Consider the following 17417-nt stretch of genomic DNA (forward strand, 5'->3'; position numbering starts at 1 on the left):
CCCTGGACCAGCAGGCTACCAATGCCCCTTCCTGGGATCGTGAGTGGTGCTGAGTGAACCGCGGCCGTCCCTAACCCTCAAGAGCCCAGGCCCCGTCCTTGGGCAGCCCGCTGTAGTACCAGGCCGCGAGGGACGCTTGCCCGCTTCTGCCCTGGCCTGCCTCTCACAGGAAGCTCTGGGAGAAGGCAAGGGCGGGCGGGGTGGTGGGCAGCGGGCCCGACCGCCCGATAAAAGACTCCTTGCGGGGTGCGGAGCCTGGCTCCGGAAGCCCCCCCTGCTCCTCCGCCCACCAAGGCCCGCACAACCTCCGCTGGCGATGCGGTGGGCACGGGACCCGACTGATGACAGCGCTCCAGCCCATACTAGCATCCTCCGCAGAGAGACCCAGAAGTAGCACTGTCCGCTGAGGACGCGGCTTCCCTCTTCCCCAACGCCACCCCTGGGTGGCGGGGGCACGCGCGGCAGAACATCCAACCCTCCAGCATCAGCACCGTGGCACAAACAAGAACCAGCCCCCCCCACCCTCCTCCTCCTCCCATCCGCCCCTCCGACCATCCCACCCCCTGACACACCTGAGACGGGAAGTCATTGCTCGCTCCCGCGCTGAAACCTGAAGCTGGGGGCAGGCAGGGCAGGGGTCTCCCGCTGGCGGAGGGGAGGGTGCTGTGCTGGGAGGGGCCCCAGCCAGGGCACGCATCCCGGGCAGTGAGAAGTGGGGGGCCGCCCTCGGCCCCGACAGTAAAAGCAGTTCTGCGGCGTTTGTCCCCGGCCACCGACCCTCGGGGTCCGAGAGGCCCCGGCCCCTCCTGTCTCCTGTCCCCGCCTCTGCTAAGGCCACTGATCTTCCCCTGTGACTGGCACGAAACGGCAGAGGGCAAGGAGAAGACGGAGGCCGCAGATGGGCACGAACGGCCGACCGGGAAAAGGGGGGGCGGCTTGGTGGGAGAGCAAGTGGTTGGGAGGGAGAGACACCGAACGAGCTACTCTCCCTCCTGTGAGATGGTTTCCCCAGGCACCGGTCCTGCCCCCGGGGGTGGGCAGCTACGACGACAACAACCGGCCCCCTCCCTCAGTCTACTTTCTTGGCGGGCAGTCGGAGCGCGTCGGCCAGGTGCTTGGTCACGGGCCCGGCCGTGTAGAAGAGGAGGATGACCAGCTTCCCGTGGGTCAGGGTCATCAGGGTCTGGTGGCCCGAGGCCCAGACCCGGTACCAGGGGCCGTAGAAGGGGTCCGAGATGGCGGGGCAGAGCATGTTGTTCAGATTCACCTCCGTGACCTGCAACAGCGGGGAGACCTTTGACCACCTGGCCCCGGCATCTCCCTTCAGCTCCCCCGGCCGGCCCCTGCAGCCTCTCTGCCCCGGAGGGAGGGGCACACCCTCAGACCCCCGTCCACCCCGGGGAGCCAGCGGGAGAGCCGAGCGTGCCCACGGAGTGTGCCCGCCAAGCCCCAGCCGGTCCCGGGTCAAACCTGACCTCGATGTCTGAGCTCCCCGCGTCCGGCCCTTTCCTCCTGCCCAAAGGCCCGGCCGCGGGCTACGGCCTTTAGCTGGGCTCTGCACGGAGCTAGCATCTTGCCTCATCTCTAGGCACCGTGGGAATACCGTGAAAGCCCACCGGTCTCTCCCGTCCCGGGCCGGGGAAGCACCGGATGGGGATGACGAGGGCTGTCCCCTGTGGCCCTCCAAGCTAAATTCAGCCCGGTTGCCCAAAGCGTTGGTCCATCCCGGGGCCGCCCAGCACCCTGGAAATCACCCAGTTTGGGGCCAGGAAGGACACGAATCTGCCTCGACGGGTCCCTGAGCATGCTCTGACCGGACTCCGACACACTCCGGGGGAGCAAGGGAAGTGACTGTCCCCTTGGGGGCTGGTGCCGAGGGGGGCGGCTCTTGGGGCAGAGTGGCCCATCCAACCTTGTGCGCCCTGACCCTCGGAGCCAGGAGGGGACCAGAGCCGAAGCCGAGACGTCGGCTCCACCCTGGCCTCCGTGGGCAGTGGCAGGAGGGGGATGGCGGAGATGCCAGTGGCCCTCTCTCAGGCACCTGGGCTGGGCACAAGGGGTTCCTCTCGCCCGCCAGCCACGCTCAGCTCACCTAGGCAGCTGGTGGGTCTACGGGGGCCGGAGTCCCAGAACCACAGTGGCAGCGGCTGGACACCAAAGGGCAACGGGACCACGTGGGGAACCCCGGCCCAGATGAAGGGGAGGCAGGCCAAGGGACAGACAAGACAGGAGAACCTGCCTCCCTCCAAGGGCTTTAGGGTGGGCGCGGGCCCAGCGCGGACTAGGAAGGCATCAGTAGTGGAGAAGGAACCGCATGAGTTCCTTTTTCTCCCTCTTCCTTCCTCCTCCTCCCCATCCTCTTTCGCCCTGTCCAGTCGAGTTCAGATTTGAAGAGGGGGCTGCCCTGGCTCTGACGGCCCCGGTCGCGGAGTCCACCCGGGACTCGTCCGCCCCCCGGCCTCGGCCTGCCGGTCCCCGCCCCTCGCTCACTCACCAGACCCAGGATCTGCAAGACGCTGAAGTGGTAGAAGAACATCAGGCCGGTCGACAAGAGGGCCCAACGGAAATTGGACAGGGGCTCGGGAGTGTAGGCTCCTGGTGGAAAGAAAAGGAGATGAATCAGCCGCGTGAATAGTCTTCTAACCATTTCATCCATTCATTCGATCGTGTTTATTGAGCGCTTACCGTGTGCAGAGCACCGTACTAAGCACTTAGGAAAGTACAATACAACAATAAACAGTGACATTCCCTGCCCACAACCAACTTTCTGTCTAGGAGGTGGGGGAGACAGACAACAGTACAAATAAAAAGAAATTACGGATTTGTACATAAGTGCCGTGAGGCTGAAAGGGGGGAAGAGAAAAGGGAGCTAGTCAGGGCGATGCAGAAGGGAGTGAGAAATGAGGAAAAGTGGAGCTTAGTCTGGGAAGGCCTCTTGGAATAGATGTGCCTTCAATAAGGCTTTGAAGGGCGGGGGGAGCGTAACTGTCAGATTTGAGGAGGGAGGGCGTTCCAGGCCAGAGACGGGACGTATGCGAGGGGTCGGCGGCGAGACGGGCGAGGTGGAGGCCCAGTGAGAAGGTTGGCACTGGAGGAGCCAAGTGTGCGGGCTAGGCTGCAAGAGAGAAGTGAAGTGAGGAAGGAGGGGGCGAGGTGATGGGCTGCTTTTAAGCCAGTGAGGAGGAGTTCTGTTCGATACGGAGGTGGAAGGGAAACCAACGGGGTTTTGTGAGGAGCGTGTGAGTGCAAGGAAAGCGCGGACGTGGCCCTTCCCCGCTGCAGAATCGGCCCTGGGGCTGGGGGCAGGATGGCCGAGCCACTGGTTTAGCAGATGAGCGCTCTCCCTACGGTAACGAGGGCTCCAGGCGGTGTGGCCGGGAGTCCGTGCTCTTCACCCCCAGCCCCCTCATCCCAGCCCCGCTGCCTGCTCTCTGGCTAGCCCGTGGGGCTCCGCAAGGGGAATCCATTCTCAGCCCCTCCCTCTCCCAGACCGGGCCGGGGTAGAGCAGACCATGGCCGTGGCTCGTGGAAGGTCGGAGAGCGAAGGGAGTGGCCCGGGGCCGCAGAGCAGGATGGATGGCACGGTGCTGGGGGCACAGTGCCGGGGCTAGAACTCAGATGGGCCACCAGCCCTCGGCAGCAATCGGCAGCGAGCGCTCCTCCACTCCCCCAAAACGGGACAGCCCCCGGTGCATCATGCACACAATTGCTCTGATGACAACCACCACCTAGTCAGTCGGTCAACTGTCACTGTGTTAAGCCCTTGAGAGACCTGGGAGTCGGAAAGTCAAGAGTCCAAATCCTGGCTCTGCCGCTTATCTACTGTGTGACCTTGGGCAAGTCACTTCACTTCTCTGTGCCTCAGTTATCCCATCTGTAAAACGGGGGTGGCGACTGTGAGCTCCATGTGGGACACGGACCGGGTCCAACCCGACTTGCTTGCATGCACCCCAGCGCTTAGTACAGTGCCTGGCACACAGTAAGCGCCAAACAAATGCCACAGTTATTATTATTGTAGTAGAACAACATAACAGACACGTTCCCTGCCCGTAACGCAGGTGCGCATCTGACCAAGAAGAGAGGGCCAGAGGATGACCCGCTGGTTCAGCTGAAGTCAGGCTGAGAAGGCCACAACTGGTCCAGACCCCCACAGGTCTGCTGTGCGACCCTGGGTAAGTCACTTAACTTCTCTTTGCCTCAGTTACCTCGTCTGGGAAATGGGGATCACGACCGTGAGCCCCATGGGGGACAGGGATTGTGTCCACCCTGATGAACTTGTATCTCTTCCAGCATTTCGAACAGCGCTTGGCACATAGTAAGCGCTTAACAAGTACAATAATAGCAGCAATTATTATTATTATTATTTAGCACCCCCCTCCCCTGCACCACTGCAGGCCACCTGCCATCCACCTGTGAAGAGGCCACCAAATGATGGGGGTCACAAGCCCTCAGACAAGAAGTCCGGAGGGGCAGGGCTGAGCCTCCATGGGGGATAGCTCTCCCACACAAATCCTCCAGTAGCCGGTGGCTCAGAATCCAGGATGGCTTCACCCGTCCGCTGCTTCTGCTCTTCCCTTTCCCTCCTGCCCAATGCCAAGGAGGAGGAGGACCTGGGAGGGCAGGGCATGGACACCCGTCCGTTCTGCCTAATGCCTGTAAGCTCACTGTGGGCAGGGAACACGTCTACCAACTCTGTTGCATTGTGAACTCTCCCAATCGCTTTGTACAGTGCTCCGCACACAGTTAAGTGCTCAGTAAATATTACCGACTGGTGCCAGTGACTCAAGGTAGAGTATGGGGAGAGGGGGAGGGAGAAGAAAGGGAGGAAAAGCGGATGGAAACTCCCAGGTTAATATAGGCAATGGGATTGCTGAAAGCAAAGCAGTGAGCGGAGCACGTGGGAGAGTCCAACAGGACGAGGAGCCCGAGGCTGTTCGGGGGAGCCCAGAAACACCACCAGAGGGCAGCAGACTGCCACGAGCTGATAATAATAATAAAATAATAATAATAATAATAATAATAATAGTTAAGCACTTACTATGTGCAAAGCACTGTTTTTAGACTGTGAGCCCACTGCTGGGTAGGGACTGTCTCTATATGTTGCCACCATGTACTTCCCAAGCGCTTAGTACAGTGCTCTGCACACAGTAAGCGCTCAATAAATACGATTGATGATGATGATGATGATTCTAAGCACTGGGGGGATACAAGGTGACCAGGTTGACCCACGTGGGGCTCACACTCTTAATCCCCATTTTACAGATGAGGGAACTGAGGCACAGAGAAGTGAAGTGACTTGCCCAAAGGGATATGGGAGGCCAGAGCGCAGAGAGGAGGAAGCTTTGGGAGAGGGTCGGGGGAGGTCAGAGGCCGCTGCGGGTGTCGGGACCCGGGACGGGTGTCCTAAGGACTAGGCCCTGGGCAACGGTTAACGGCTCTCCCACCGGGCTCAGGACAACACACTTTTGGTCAAGCCCCTTGAGGAAGCCCCGGAAGAGAGTGTGGTCACCCACGGATGGGTCTGCTGATGGGCCCCAGCGGTGGTGAGAACGAACCTCGGATCCTGGCCATTCACAGGGGGAAGGAGGGCAGTGGCCCCCTCAACCCCACTTCCTCAGCCCATGCCCTGACACTGCAATTGGCCCCCCAAGCCCCGGCAGGGACCAGACCCTGGAATTCTCACGCACCTGCCAACCTAGACTCTGCTTCGACAGCGGCCAAGATCCCAGCCTACCGGGCCGGCAGATCCCCTGACGCTGCCCAAGGGGCCCAGGGAGGGGCGGGGTCTGGCCAAGGCCTCCTCTCCCAAGGCCACTAAACCGATTCTTCCCAAATATCCCAATGAGAGTCCAAGCTGGCACCTGAAGGAAGCAGGTCTGGGTGTCGGACACCCCATTTTTCACTTTCACACTTTGGAATCCCACCCCTCCCTGCTCCGGAGAGGCTCTGCTTCCTTGCCACGAGGGCCTGGCCTCTGGTCTTACCCATAACCCTCCAGCACAGGGGGCTCGGCTCCAAGTCTCCCCGACTCCCTATCCTCATCCATAACTTAGGCTCTGCCAGGACAAAAGGACTTGGCCGCAGGCCCCTGGTGAGAGGAAGTCAGGGCAGGGGAGAGTCCCTGACCCAGGATACGGGATCTCGGGCACGCGTCTACCAAACCAACTCTGCTGCGTTGGACTCTCCTATGGCACACTGCACACAGTCCATGCTCGATGTACACCACTGGACTGCACTGCCTCTCTCGCCTCCTTGATCGGGCAGGCTCGGGGGAGGGGGATGCTCAGGTGAGGCCCTCCAGCCGGGGAGGAGCGAGAGGCAGCCTTACCTCCTTGGCGCAGCAGGTAGACGGGCACCACGTAGAGCATCACATGCTGGATGTAGTAAATCTCCAACTCAAACGGCAGCTGAGGGGGAGAAGGTGGGAGTGAGTGAGCACCGCAGCCCCCAAAATACCGACCGACAACTTTCCCTAAGGAAGATTCCCAAAACCCCTGCAGGACAGGGCTGTGCTTTGCTCCCTTCTGAGGCCGGGAGCGCCTGGGGGAGATTGGCCCCTGAGAACACTGCCCGGATAACGCCCGACAAGGAGTGGTTGGAGGGGTCTCTACCCCCTTCCCCTCCACCTCCCCGTCCACCTGGGGAGCAGGGAGGGGCAGACCCAGTGAGCTGACGGACGGTGGAAGCGGCAGCTTCACAAGCCCTGTGCCACCAAGCTGGAAAAGAGCTCAAAGGGAGGGCACAAAGCTACCCCACAGCCGCCTGGGCCCGAAGCCCATCCTGGCACCTGAACAGACAGTCTCCCGCCAAGGGCCTCTGGCTGGGCACGGCCCTCATCGGGCGGGCAGGCGGGTGGGCTGCCTGCTGCCAGGAGCCTGGGGGCAGGACCTAAGGAGCAGGCCTGAGACTTTGAGAGGAGGCTTCCCTGAGGGAAGCAGAACACAGAAACCCAACAGGGTCATTCACTAACGGGACATCCACCCCGGTCCGCAGCTAAGCATGGCCCGTGGGCAGGGGGGCTGACCCCGAGGATTGCAGCCCCTTCCCCCCCCCCAGCCATCTCTGGCCTAAGCCCCGATCGTCCTCAGCTCTGAAGGAGCAAGGAACTGGGGCTCAATCAGTCAAATCAATAATTGTATTTACCGAGAGCTTACTGTGTGCACTAGGCACGTGGGAGAGGACGACGTTATTAATGATAATAACGCCTCCATGGGCAGGGAATGTCTATTACCTATACTCTCCCCCAGATTTAGTACGGTGCTCTTCACACAGTACGTGCTCAATACCATTCATCGACTGATTCATGCAAAAACAGCCCAGAGAGGGTAAGCAACTGGCCCACGGACACACAATGAGCGAGCGAGTGAGCGCGTGACGGAGCTGAGGGGAGAACTAAGGGCTCTAGGCTCCCAGTCCGGGGCTGCTTCTGCTACAGTGCCCAGCTCAGTCGTCAGGGGAATGAAATCTGCAATTTAGAGTCCAGCCAGAGCAGAGGTCTGACCCATACCACAACTCCAGCAAGCACACGACCACCACTACCGCCACACGACCTCCCCCTCCACCCCCGCATGCCAACCCCGGCCCCTCCGCAGGCCTCAGTGCACTGCTGTTTGTCGTAGGCCTCAGCTGTGTGGTGTCCCCGCGGCCCCAGTGAGCCCGACGCTGGGAGAGCCCTGGACTGGGGTCCCTACTCTTGGCCAGGGAAACAATGGGGTGGCAGCAGCTGACCTCCTCCCTGTGAAGTCTGGTGGGTGGGGGTGGGGTCGTGGGGAGCCCCAGGAACCTGATCTCAAATCTGTGGGCTGAGAGGTTTGGGAGTTTCACAACCCCCCCGTGGACTTGCATCTCTGCTACCCTCCCCATCTCCCACCCCTGTTTTCTCCCGAGCGTAGACTTCCTCGGAAGCCCTGGTCAAGTCCCGTCCACAACGGAAGGAGGCCGAGAAGCTGCCCTACCCACGGCCGGCACCGGGTAGGAGAGTGCTTAGAACATAGTAAGCACCTCACAAGTACCATAATGACTATTCGTTCGGGACTTGGGCGGCTGCCTCGACTACTCTCCCTCATCAGGGTGGACCCGAGCCCAAGTCAGGAGAGGTCTCCCTGTACCCGACTCCGCCACCACCGCCACCACCAGCAGCGCTCTGCCCCTCTTCCCAGGAACTCAGTGGGGGCTGTGCTGCCTCTCCATCCCCACCCGCCCCCGGCCTGCCAAAGATCAAGAACAGAAAGGGCCTTAGACCTGGGAACACACAAGGAGGCCCTTCAGGACTTACACCTCCAGGCTCTAACATTACCCTATTGGACTCCACTTTGCCAGGTGGAGGGGAAACAAATATTGGTGCCACTGTCTGGGCGGAAGGCAGAGCAATTCCAACGGCCGAGACATTTGGGAAAAGTGGCAAGGGGCATCCCCTTAGAGGACACAGAGGCTCCTCTAAGGACCAAGGCCTGTCCTCTCGTCTCCCCCACGCTTTGATGGGACCCGACCTCGAGGCTGGTGTGGGGCTCCCAAGACCCTCGGAACTCGGGCCCCCCAGGAGGCTGGCTCTCCACCCATCGCAGGCCCCCGCCAAGAGGATCAGTAGTTCCGTAATGCCGGGAGCCATTGACAAAGGGGTTTTTCGCCCTCTGTGAAGGCCCGAACTCCCAGCTCGGGCAGCTGAGGGGGCGCGTGCAGCTTTCAAACAGCAGCCGCCTCAGGAAGCCGTTTGGATGGGCCTCCGAGATGGGGGTAATCGCTCCCTCCCTGACGAGCTGGGTCACTTTCCCTCCCCCGGCTGGCCCAGCCCGAGGAGCCGCCGTGGGACTGGACTCCAAGCGTGCGCTCTCCCAGCCCATCGGCCGACTGTTCCCAGGCCGCTGACAGAGGAGGACCTTCCGGGCGGTCAGGATGCGCCTAACTGGCACAGGCAATGGCCCAAGGAACAATCAGCACGGCGTGGTGGCTTGAGCACGGGACTGGGAGTCAGAAGGTCATGGGTTCTAATCCCAGCTCTGCCACTTGCCTGCTGGGTGACTTTGGGCAAGTCACTTCACTTCTCTGGGCCGCAGTTCCCTCATCTATAAAATGGGGATTGAGACTGTGAGCCCCACACGGAACAGGGACTGTGTCCAACTCCATTTGCTTGTGACTACCCCAGGTTTAGTGCAGTGCCTGGCACACAGTAAGCACTTAAATACCATTATTATTATTATTACTATTATTATTCCTGCCCTCACTACCTCCTCCCAAACTGCTTGTCTGCACCTGCTCTTCAGCTTCTGGGCTATCCCAACGCCGAAGCCATACCCCCAGAACGACAAAGGGCCCAGAGGCTGGTTCCGGCACAGCCTCCGGGCGGGGAGAAGTGTGCTGAGGGGTGGGGGTGCCACTTCCCTGGACTAGGTTTGGCCCACCGGCCCATTCCGGGGCTCTGCAGGATAATGGGCTCAGCAGCTGGGCCCGGGAAGTCTGGGACAACAATCCCACCCCTTGCCTCTCCCTCCTCACCATCACCTACAGTCGCCGTTTCCTGGTTGTCTCCGGGGCTGGAGGTTCAGAGCAGAACCCCAGAGACACCTCCCTTCTCTTGCTTCACGAGTCCCCAGGCCTCTTCGGAGACCTCCCTGGGCCCTTAGCATGCCAGGTGCACCTCTGCCCCCGCCCCCCGGCCTCGAGATCTTCCACTCAGCAGGTGCCCGCTGGGAAATCGGGCCGCTAATGACCTCTTCACTGAATTGTCAGTCCCCGCAACACCGTTTGGTGTTAAAACAGGCCGACGTTCTAATTGGAGACCTGAAATCATGCGCTCTGGGGCTCATTCCGCCCCGGCCCAGGCTGTGACGAGCGAACTCCTGGGTACCATGAGAAACACTGATGACCGTGGCCGGCACCAAGAGACAACACGTTCTCGGGAGCAGTAGGCCAGGGGGATAAGGACCTGGTTCATCCCAAATGGGAAAACCAGTCCACCACACACACACGCACACACACCATTCCTGGACTAAGTCCTAGGCTGAGGCTGCCACCTTCTAAAATGATAAGCAGAGACAGCAGCTGGCCTGGGGCAGAGGGAGGAAGGGGAGATGGAGACAAGTGCCACAGCACAAAATTACCAGGGCCCACCCCAAGGCCCAGGAGCACTTCATCTCCTTGCCCGCTCTTATCTCACCTCACTACTGTCTCAGTACAACCCAGACCGCACACTTCGCTCCTCTAACGCTAGCCTTCTCACTGTGCCTCCATCTCGTCTATCTCACCGCCGACCCCTCACGCACATCCTGCCTCTGGCCTGGAACGCCCTCTCTTCTCAAATCCAACAATTACTCTCCCCACTTTCAAAGCCTTATTGAAGGCACATCTTCAAGAAGACTTCCCTAAGCCCCCCTTTCCTCTTCTCCCACTCCCTTCTGCATCGCCCGGATTTGCTCCCTGTGTTCTTCCCCGGCTCCAGCCCCGCAGCACTTTTACACAAATCTGTCATTTATTTATTTATATTAATGTCTGTCTCCCCACATCCTAGACTGTAAGCTTGTTGTGGCCAGGGAATGAGTCTGTTTACTGTTGCATTCTACTCTCCAATGCGCTTAGTACAGTGTTCTGCACAGTCAGCACTCAATAAATACACCTGAATGAATGAATGAAAGAGATGTGGACTCCTCTTTCCTGGAGATCCTCCCAGAGTCACCTTGGACCTGAGCAACGACCTGCTTGGAGGCGGGGGCCAGAACCAGATAAACCATGAGGTCTTTTCCAGGTCCAGGAGTCCACTTCCCCAACTCCCCTTCACCCCTAAAACGAGACCTCTTCCCAACCAAACTTTCATTCATTCCATCGTATTTACTGAGTGCTTAGTTGGGTGTAAAGCACGGTACTAAGCGCTGCACATTCCCTGCCCACAAAGAGGTTTCAGACTAGGTTTATTAGAACAGGTAACAAACCCAGCCAAGTAATAAAGTGCAGGACAACACGGGCCTGATGACTACCGGCTGCACTTTGGATGGGCAAGAAAAAAGCAACGGGGAGCGAGAAGGAGAAGAGCTGAGAACCTCATTCTGCTTTGTCCCACTGAAATCCAAAAAATGAGGGAAAAGTCACAACCAAAGGCTCAGGAAGCAGGCTGGCCTAGTGGAAAGAGGATGAGACTGTGAGTCAGGAGACTGGGGGTCTAATCCTCTGGCCGCCTGTGGGTGATCTGGTCCTGGTCATTTTGTTTTATATGATATGTTAATGCTTACTATGTGCCAGACACTGGACTAAGTACTGGGATAGATACACGCTAATCAGGTTGGCTACAGTCCCCGCCCCAAATGGGGCACACAGTCTCAATCCCCACTGTACAGATGAATCACTGAGGCACAGAGAAGTTAAGTTACTTGCCCAAGGTCACACAGCAGACAAGTGGAGCCAGGGTAAGAACCTAGGTCCTTCTGACACCCAGGCCCATGCTCTAACCACTAGGCCATGCTGCTTCTAACATCCTCTCTGGGTCTCAGTTTCCTCATCTGTAAAATAAGGATAAAATGCCCCACCCCGCCCATCATGCCCACGTATGAGCCCCGCAGGTGACAGAGTCTGTGTCTGATTTCAATATTCCGCTTCTAGTAAATGTTTAATGAATGTTGCAATTATTATTGTAATCATCATCATCATCATTAACCCAAAAGGAAACAAGCAAGGGCCAGATCAGACCAGCCCATGCTCCTGAAAGGATAGGTCACAGAGTGGTCGTATCTGCCGAGGGGAGAGCAACAGGGATTGGGACAGGCCTTTGACACAACCAGGAGACTTCCAGGAAACAAGTCCCTGTGGCCGAGGAAAGGGACAATACTGGAAGGAGCGCGGTCTGGCTCACTCTTCCGGCCAGCGGGCAGGGAGCAAGCCAAGGGGTTGGGGAAACCCAAGTTCCTTTGCCTTCTCCTTACTCTAGGACGACTGTGACTGGGACGTAAAGACCCAGAGCACTTAGGAAGGCTCAGGGAAACCAGTCAGAGTTGGGGCTCCTTAGAACCCAGATATCCTGGCTTCCAGCTGGGTGCTCAATCCCACAGTGCCACGGAAGAATTCAACTCTGCCCACCCCAGGAATGGACTTGGGCCTTAGAAGGGCAGCTCCCAGAATTTAGTTGGTAATCGACTAGGTCATGTCGCCCTTAACTGGAGATAAAGGCAAGCCCGCTCCTCCTGCACATTCCCTCCCTTCCTCCTATCGGTTTCTAAAGGCAAACACGCTGATAGATGCTAACGAGGCCCCATGGACCTTCCGATTCCACAGCCTCCTCCAAATCTGCCCCTTCCTCAGACACTGGCCCTCGGTGACTGTAAGACAGACCGTTGAGGGCAGGGAATGTGTCTGTTCATTGTTGTACTGTACTCTCCCAGGCACTTGGTACAGTGCTCCGCAACAGAAAGTGCCCAACAAATATGACAATGAATGAATGAATGAGGTATTTCTGAAATCTGTGCTTCACGGAAAGCCATGCCCCATTCCACTCTGGGGCGGAGGGGTGCTTGCGGAGGCCCATCACGAATGGGGAGGATGTGACATGGGAAATGAGGGATGTTGGTGGGGTGGGGGTAGGAGCTCTGCTCCTCCAGGCTGACCATGTAAGACCCTGGGCAGGGACTTCACTTCTTTCTGAGTCTCCTTTTCCTTTTCCCTAAAGTGAGGCTGACTGGTAGTCACCCTAGTGTGAGGGTGGAAAAAAAAGCAGAAGGAAGAAATGTGCTCGATTATACTGCAGGCACCTAGAGCAGTGCAGCCTAGTGGAAAGAGCCCGGGCCTGGGAGTCGGGGGACCTGAGTTCTAATTCCGACTCCGTCACAGGCCTACCGTGTTAACTTCATCAAGTCACTTATTTCCTGCGCCTCAGTTTCCTCACCTGTAAAATAAGGATTCAGTACTTACTGTTCCTCTTGCTTAGACTCTGCTCCCCATGTGGGAGAGGGACTGTATCTGCCTGATTATCCTGTATCTAACCCGGCGTTAAGAACACTGCTTGACACATAGTAAGTGCTTAACAAATATAATGATAGTAATAATTATAATAATAGTAAAAAAAACCCCTCGAAAAACCAATCTGTTTGGGCCAGACAATTTTCAACTCTCAGCCCGTCTGCCCCCACTCAGGGCAGGATCACAAGACTGCAGTTGCTAAAATGCAAAGACTGTCGACCGCTGGCTGGTTTCCGGGCCCGCCTCCTCCCCTGAGTGGCTAAGTAGCACTCTCAGTTTCTCCTTCACTCCTGACCACTGGCTTTAAGGCACTCGATCAGCTCCTGCCCTCCCATTGCTTCCTTCCACTTGGGAATCTCAGCATTTCCGAATCAATGCCTCTCCCAGCCCAGGACCACAAATGGGTGGGGGAAGGGGGGTGGAGGCGGCGGCAGCAGCAGCAGCGAAGAACCCAGCTCCTGGATCGACTTCTCGCCTTGCAGCCCTGAGCAGGGGCTTCGGGGAAATAGCCAGAGTTTACCCTCTCCCTGCCAAACAACAGGGCAGTCCCTCCCCCTGCTCACCCCGTCGGCTGGCTGGGCAGAATGAAAGCTCAGACCGCAAGAAGCACCCCCCGGAGAAGCTGCTGGGTGGGGGCAGGAGTCCTGATGGGGATCAAGATGCCGCCACGGCCCACTCTCCTGCCACTTCTGGCCCCAAGGTACCTCTCCCGGGGTCACATCTCCAGCAGGCCTTCGGGAATCGGGTGTTCCCCCCTTCCATCTCAAATCTCCCCTTGCCAGATCCCGCCGCTCAGAAAGCACACATTGGCGGCGACAGACCAGAGGCTCCGGTCCACTCGGGACCGCACAGATCAAAATGCCCCTCCAGTGGTGGGGGGAGAGAGGTGGCCACCTGTTACTTACCAGGCGGGTATTCACCACAGGAAACAGCAGTGCCAGGAAAGCCCCATTCAGCATGTGCATCTGCAACCTGAAAGGGAAGAAAATCCTCTCAGCATCCAGGCCTGGGAGGAAAACGCGACTGGGAATTGGCACAAGCTGCATTTGCGCTTACACCAACACTGGGGACAGGCTTGTAGGGAAGGGAGCGGAGAGAGGGAGAGGAGGCCTGGTTCCACTGACGTTTGTTTCGGCTTGTTTGATGCCCAGTCTGTGGCCTGTGTAGGCATTGGTGACTTTAAAAATTCTCTTTGCAACATACATTCCCGCTGGGCAGTCCCAAGTAATGTCAACTCTGGGGAGGCCCTGGTCCAAAATAGGAGCCCAAATCCTTGGGGGAAAGCTGCTGGGGAGATTTCTGATATGTGGGGTATCATGCATCAAACTCACTTACTGACCCAGGACCCCGAACATTTACTGAGGGGCTGAAAATGTTGGGGACGGGGGGGGCTTTCTACTAGCTGGGTGCCTTCAATAGGGGAAAAGCTGGACCGATGAGACCTTTGCTAGTTTTCACAAGACCAATTTTAAAATCAGAAAAGTCAATTACCAGTTTCTGTTGAGTCCCGACTGCCTGCAGGGCACCATACTAATCACTGATCCCTGCCTACAAGGAGCTTGCAATCTAGCAGGCCAGACACAGACACTGAAGTAGATTTCAAATAGGAGGGATCAAAGAGTAGATCTGTACGGAAATGCTTCAGGGGATCTGAAGTGCTGAAGTGGAAGCTGAAGAGATAGGAAGGAGGGGGGAGAACTGAAATCAATCAAGGAAGGCCTCCTGGAGGATTTGTGAGATTTCAGAGGAATGAAGATGGTGAACCAGGAGGTGGTAGAGAACAGACTGAATATGAAGAAGAGAACTCACAAAGCTGGCAACAGGAGTTTCTGCTGGATGAGGAGGAAAATGGGTTTTGGGGCTTTTGGGGAGATGTGGGTAGGACATCATTTTAGAAGACTGATCCCTGCAGCAGAGTGAAATACGGACAGGACAGGGGAGGGACTGAGAGGCGGGGAGGTGAGTGAGAAGCGGAAACAGTAGCCAGGCCGGGACACAACACACACCCGGATCCAGGTGGCGGATGTCGGCGTGGAGAGGAAGGAACTGACCCCTGGGAAAGTTGAAGATGAGGAACTGTCAGGGTTTGGGGACAGACTGGAGATGGGGGGGGGTGGAAAGAAAGGGAAGAATCAAGGAAAATGCCAAATCTTCCGGGCTAGAGAGATGGTAGTGTTGTCGCTTGAGACGGCAAAAGTTAGGTGGAGAAGATATGGGAAGGAAGATGAGGAGTTCTGTTTTGAACATATTGTGCTTGAGGGGCATGTGGGACAACCTCAGAGAGAGAGAGAGGTCCTGGAGATAGGGGGAAATGGGAGATTACAGAGAAGGAGAGAGGTCAGGGCTAGCAAAGTAGACTTGGGAGTCATCCACAAAGAGGTAGTAAAGCCATCCCCCCCATCTTACCTCCTTCCCTTCCCCACAGCACCTGTATATATGTATATATGTTTGTACATATTTATTAATCTATTTATTTATTTATTTATCTTACTTGTACATATCTATTCTATTTATTTTATTTTGTCTCCCCCTTCTAGACTGTGAGCCCACTGTTGGGTCGGGACTGTCTCTATATGTTGCCAACTTGTACTTCCCAAGCGCTTAGTACAGTGCTCTGCACACAGTAAGCGTTCAATAAATACGATTGATTGATTCATTGATTGAGTGGCACGCTTCCCAAGGAAGTGACCGTACAACTCAGAACTGAGCCTTGCGGGATGCCTGCAACCCGGGGGTGGGGGGCAAAGGAAGAGCCAGGCCAGGCAAGGCAAGACCGGCCTGGTGTGGACAAGATTTACTCTTGGGGAGATGCACCCGTACCATCACCCCCTAGAAGGTGAACCCAGGTCCCTTCTCGGGCTGGCGGAACTGAGGTCTGCTGACTGGGGCACCGGCACGTGGGCACTGAGCTGTGCACAGTGCTGCTCCTCGGCAGCAGGAGCTGAGGCCTATGGCTGGCTGATGGGCAGGACTCCACCCTTTCAGGCGAGACTCTTCTGACCACTTGCAGCTTCACTCTCCCCAAGGAGGGAAGAGCTGAGAGGGTGGCCCAGATACTATCTCTCCCCGGAATGCAGAAACAGCACGAACATCAGGCTCCTTCCGCGGGAGACAGTGCAACTCCTAACAGCAGCAGCTGGTGGTTTCCCACTTCCCTGTTCAATGACCCACGGCCACCAGATAACAGTTCCCCAAACACGCACTCCCTGCCCAGTCTCCCCTCCCTTCACCCACCCTGGGCCCTCAGGGACTTGTGCGTGTGGGAGTGGGTGTGGGTGTGCAGGTGGGAGCAAGAACTATGCGAGAAAGTTTGTCAGTATTTCTGGTACCTGCAGAGTAAAATCTCACTCAGCTGGATTTAGGGAGCAGGGGAGGGACACGAATGATTGAATTCTTTTTTACATGCCGCTTTACCCGTTTGGTGGGCATCCATCTTCCCTGAGTCCTAAGCTTCACCCCTTCCTGTTGTCTCTACTGGCCTCTTTCTTTCATTATCTCTTTAAATCTCTCCATGGCAGTAGGGATGACAGGAAGTGCTTTACTTCTAATGTTAATCGCAGTAACACCTCACGACACTTATCTTTGAAATTATATATTGTAAGTTGTTTATTTATATTAATGTCCGCTTCCCCCCCTAGGCTGTAAGGTCATTGTGGACAGGGAACGCATCTGCTAGCTCTGTTGTGTTGTACTTGCTCAAGTGCTTAGTACACTGCTCGGTACATAGTAAGCAGCGGGAGAAGTAGTGTGGCTTAGTGGAAAGAGCCTGGGCTTGGGAGTCTGAGGATGTGGGTTCTAATCCCGGCTCCGCCACCTGTCAGCTGTGTAACCTGGGGCAAGTCATGTAACTTCTCTGTGCCTCAGTTACCTCATCTGTAAAAAGGGGACTAAGACTGTGAGCCCCACGTGGGACAACCTGATTGCCTTGTATCTCCCCCTGTGCTTAGAACAGTGCTTGGCACAAAATAAACGCTTGGCAAATACCATCATCATTATTATCATCACTCAATAAATACTACTGATTGATTGAGAGCAATGAATTGTGTGCTTACTATTTGCCAAGCCCTGGGGCCCACACACTACATCAGACTGAATAAAGTTCCTGTCCCACATATGGCTCAGTCAAAGAGGGAGGGAGAAGAGGTATCTTATCCCCATTTTACAGATGAGAAAACTGAGGCACAGAGAGGTTAAGTCTCCAGACACTGGGTCCCATTCTTCTTCCACCAGCCCTTGAGGTAGAGGATTCTCTCCTCCGACACCTTCCCCAACAATCTGGCTGCTTCTGCATATTTCCCTGCAGCCTTGTTAATACCAGTGCTGTCCCAGGAAGACTAAGACCTGGCTTACCCTGGTGCCAGATACCCCTGGCATCTGCAGAGGGAAAACTGGAAGGTACAGAGGATAAATCCCACGCTAATCAAAATTCCATTTAGGCGGGGGCTGATTTAACAAGGTTTCGCTGAATTCCCGTTCTCCCG

At 56.8% G+C, this 17417-nt stretch overlaps 1 protein-coding gene across 1 annotated transcript in view; it reads right to left on the bottom strand.

Moving 5' to 3' along the window:
- Positions 1 to 577: 577 nt before the first annotated feature.
- TMEM164 (transmembrane protein 164) overlaps positions 578 to 17417 on the bottom strand; it is a 122175-nt gene continuing 105335 nt past the window's right edge. The window contains exons 5-8 of the mRNA XM_038748232.1: positions 13842 to 13908; positions 6329 to 6407; positions 2495 to 2595; positions 578 to 1276 (exon numbers count right to left, since the gene is read on the bottom strand). Coding sequence (XP_038604160.1) covers positions 1070 to 1276; positions 2495 to 2595; positions 6329 to 6407; positions 13842 to 13908 — 454 coding nt within the window. The 3' untranslated portion in view covers positions 578 to 1069. The remainder of the gene's footprint in view (positions 1277 to 2494; positions 2596 to 6328; positions 6408 to 13841; positions 13909 to 17417) is intronic.

This window comes from Tachyglossus aculeatus, chromosome 6 (genome assembly GCF_015852505.1).
Source record: "Tachyglossus aculeatus isolate mTacAcu1 chromosome 6, mTacAcu1.pri, whole genome shotgun sequence".
Lineage (NCBI taxonomy): Eukaryota > Metazoa > Chordata > Mammalia > Monotremata > Tachyglossidae > Tachyglossus > Tachyglossus aculeatus.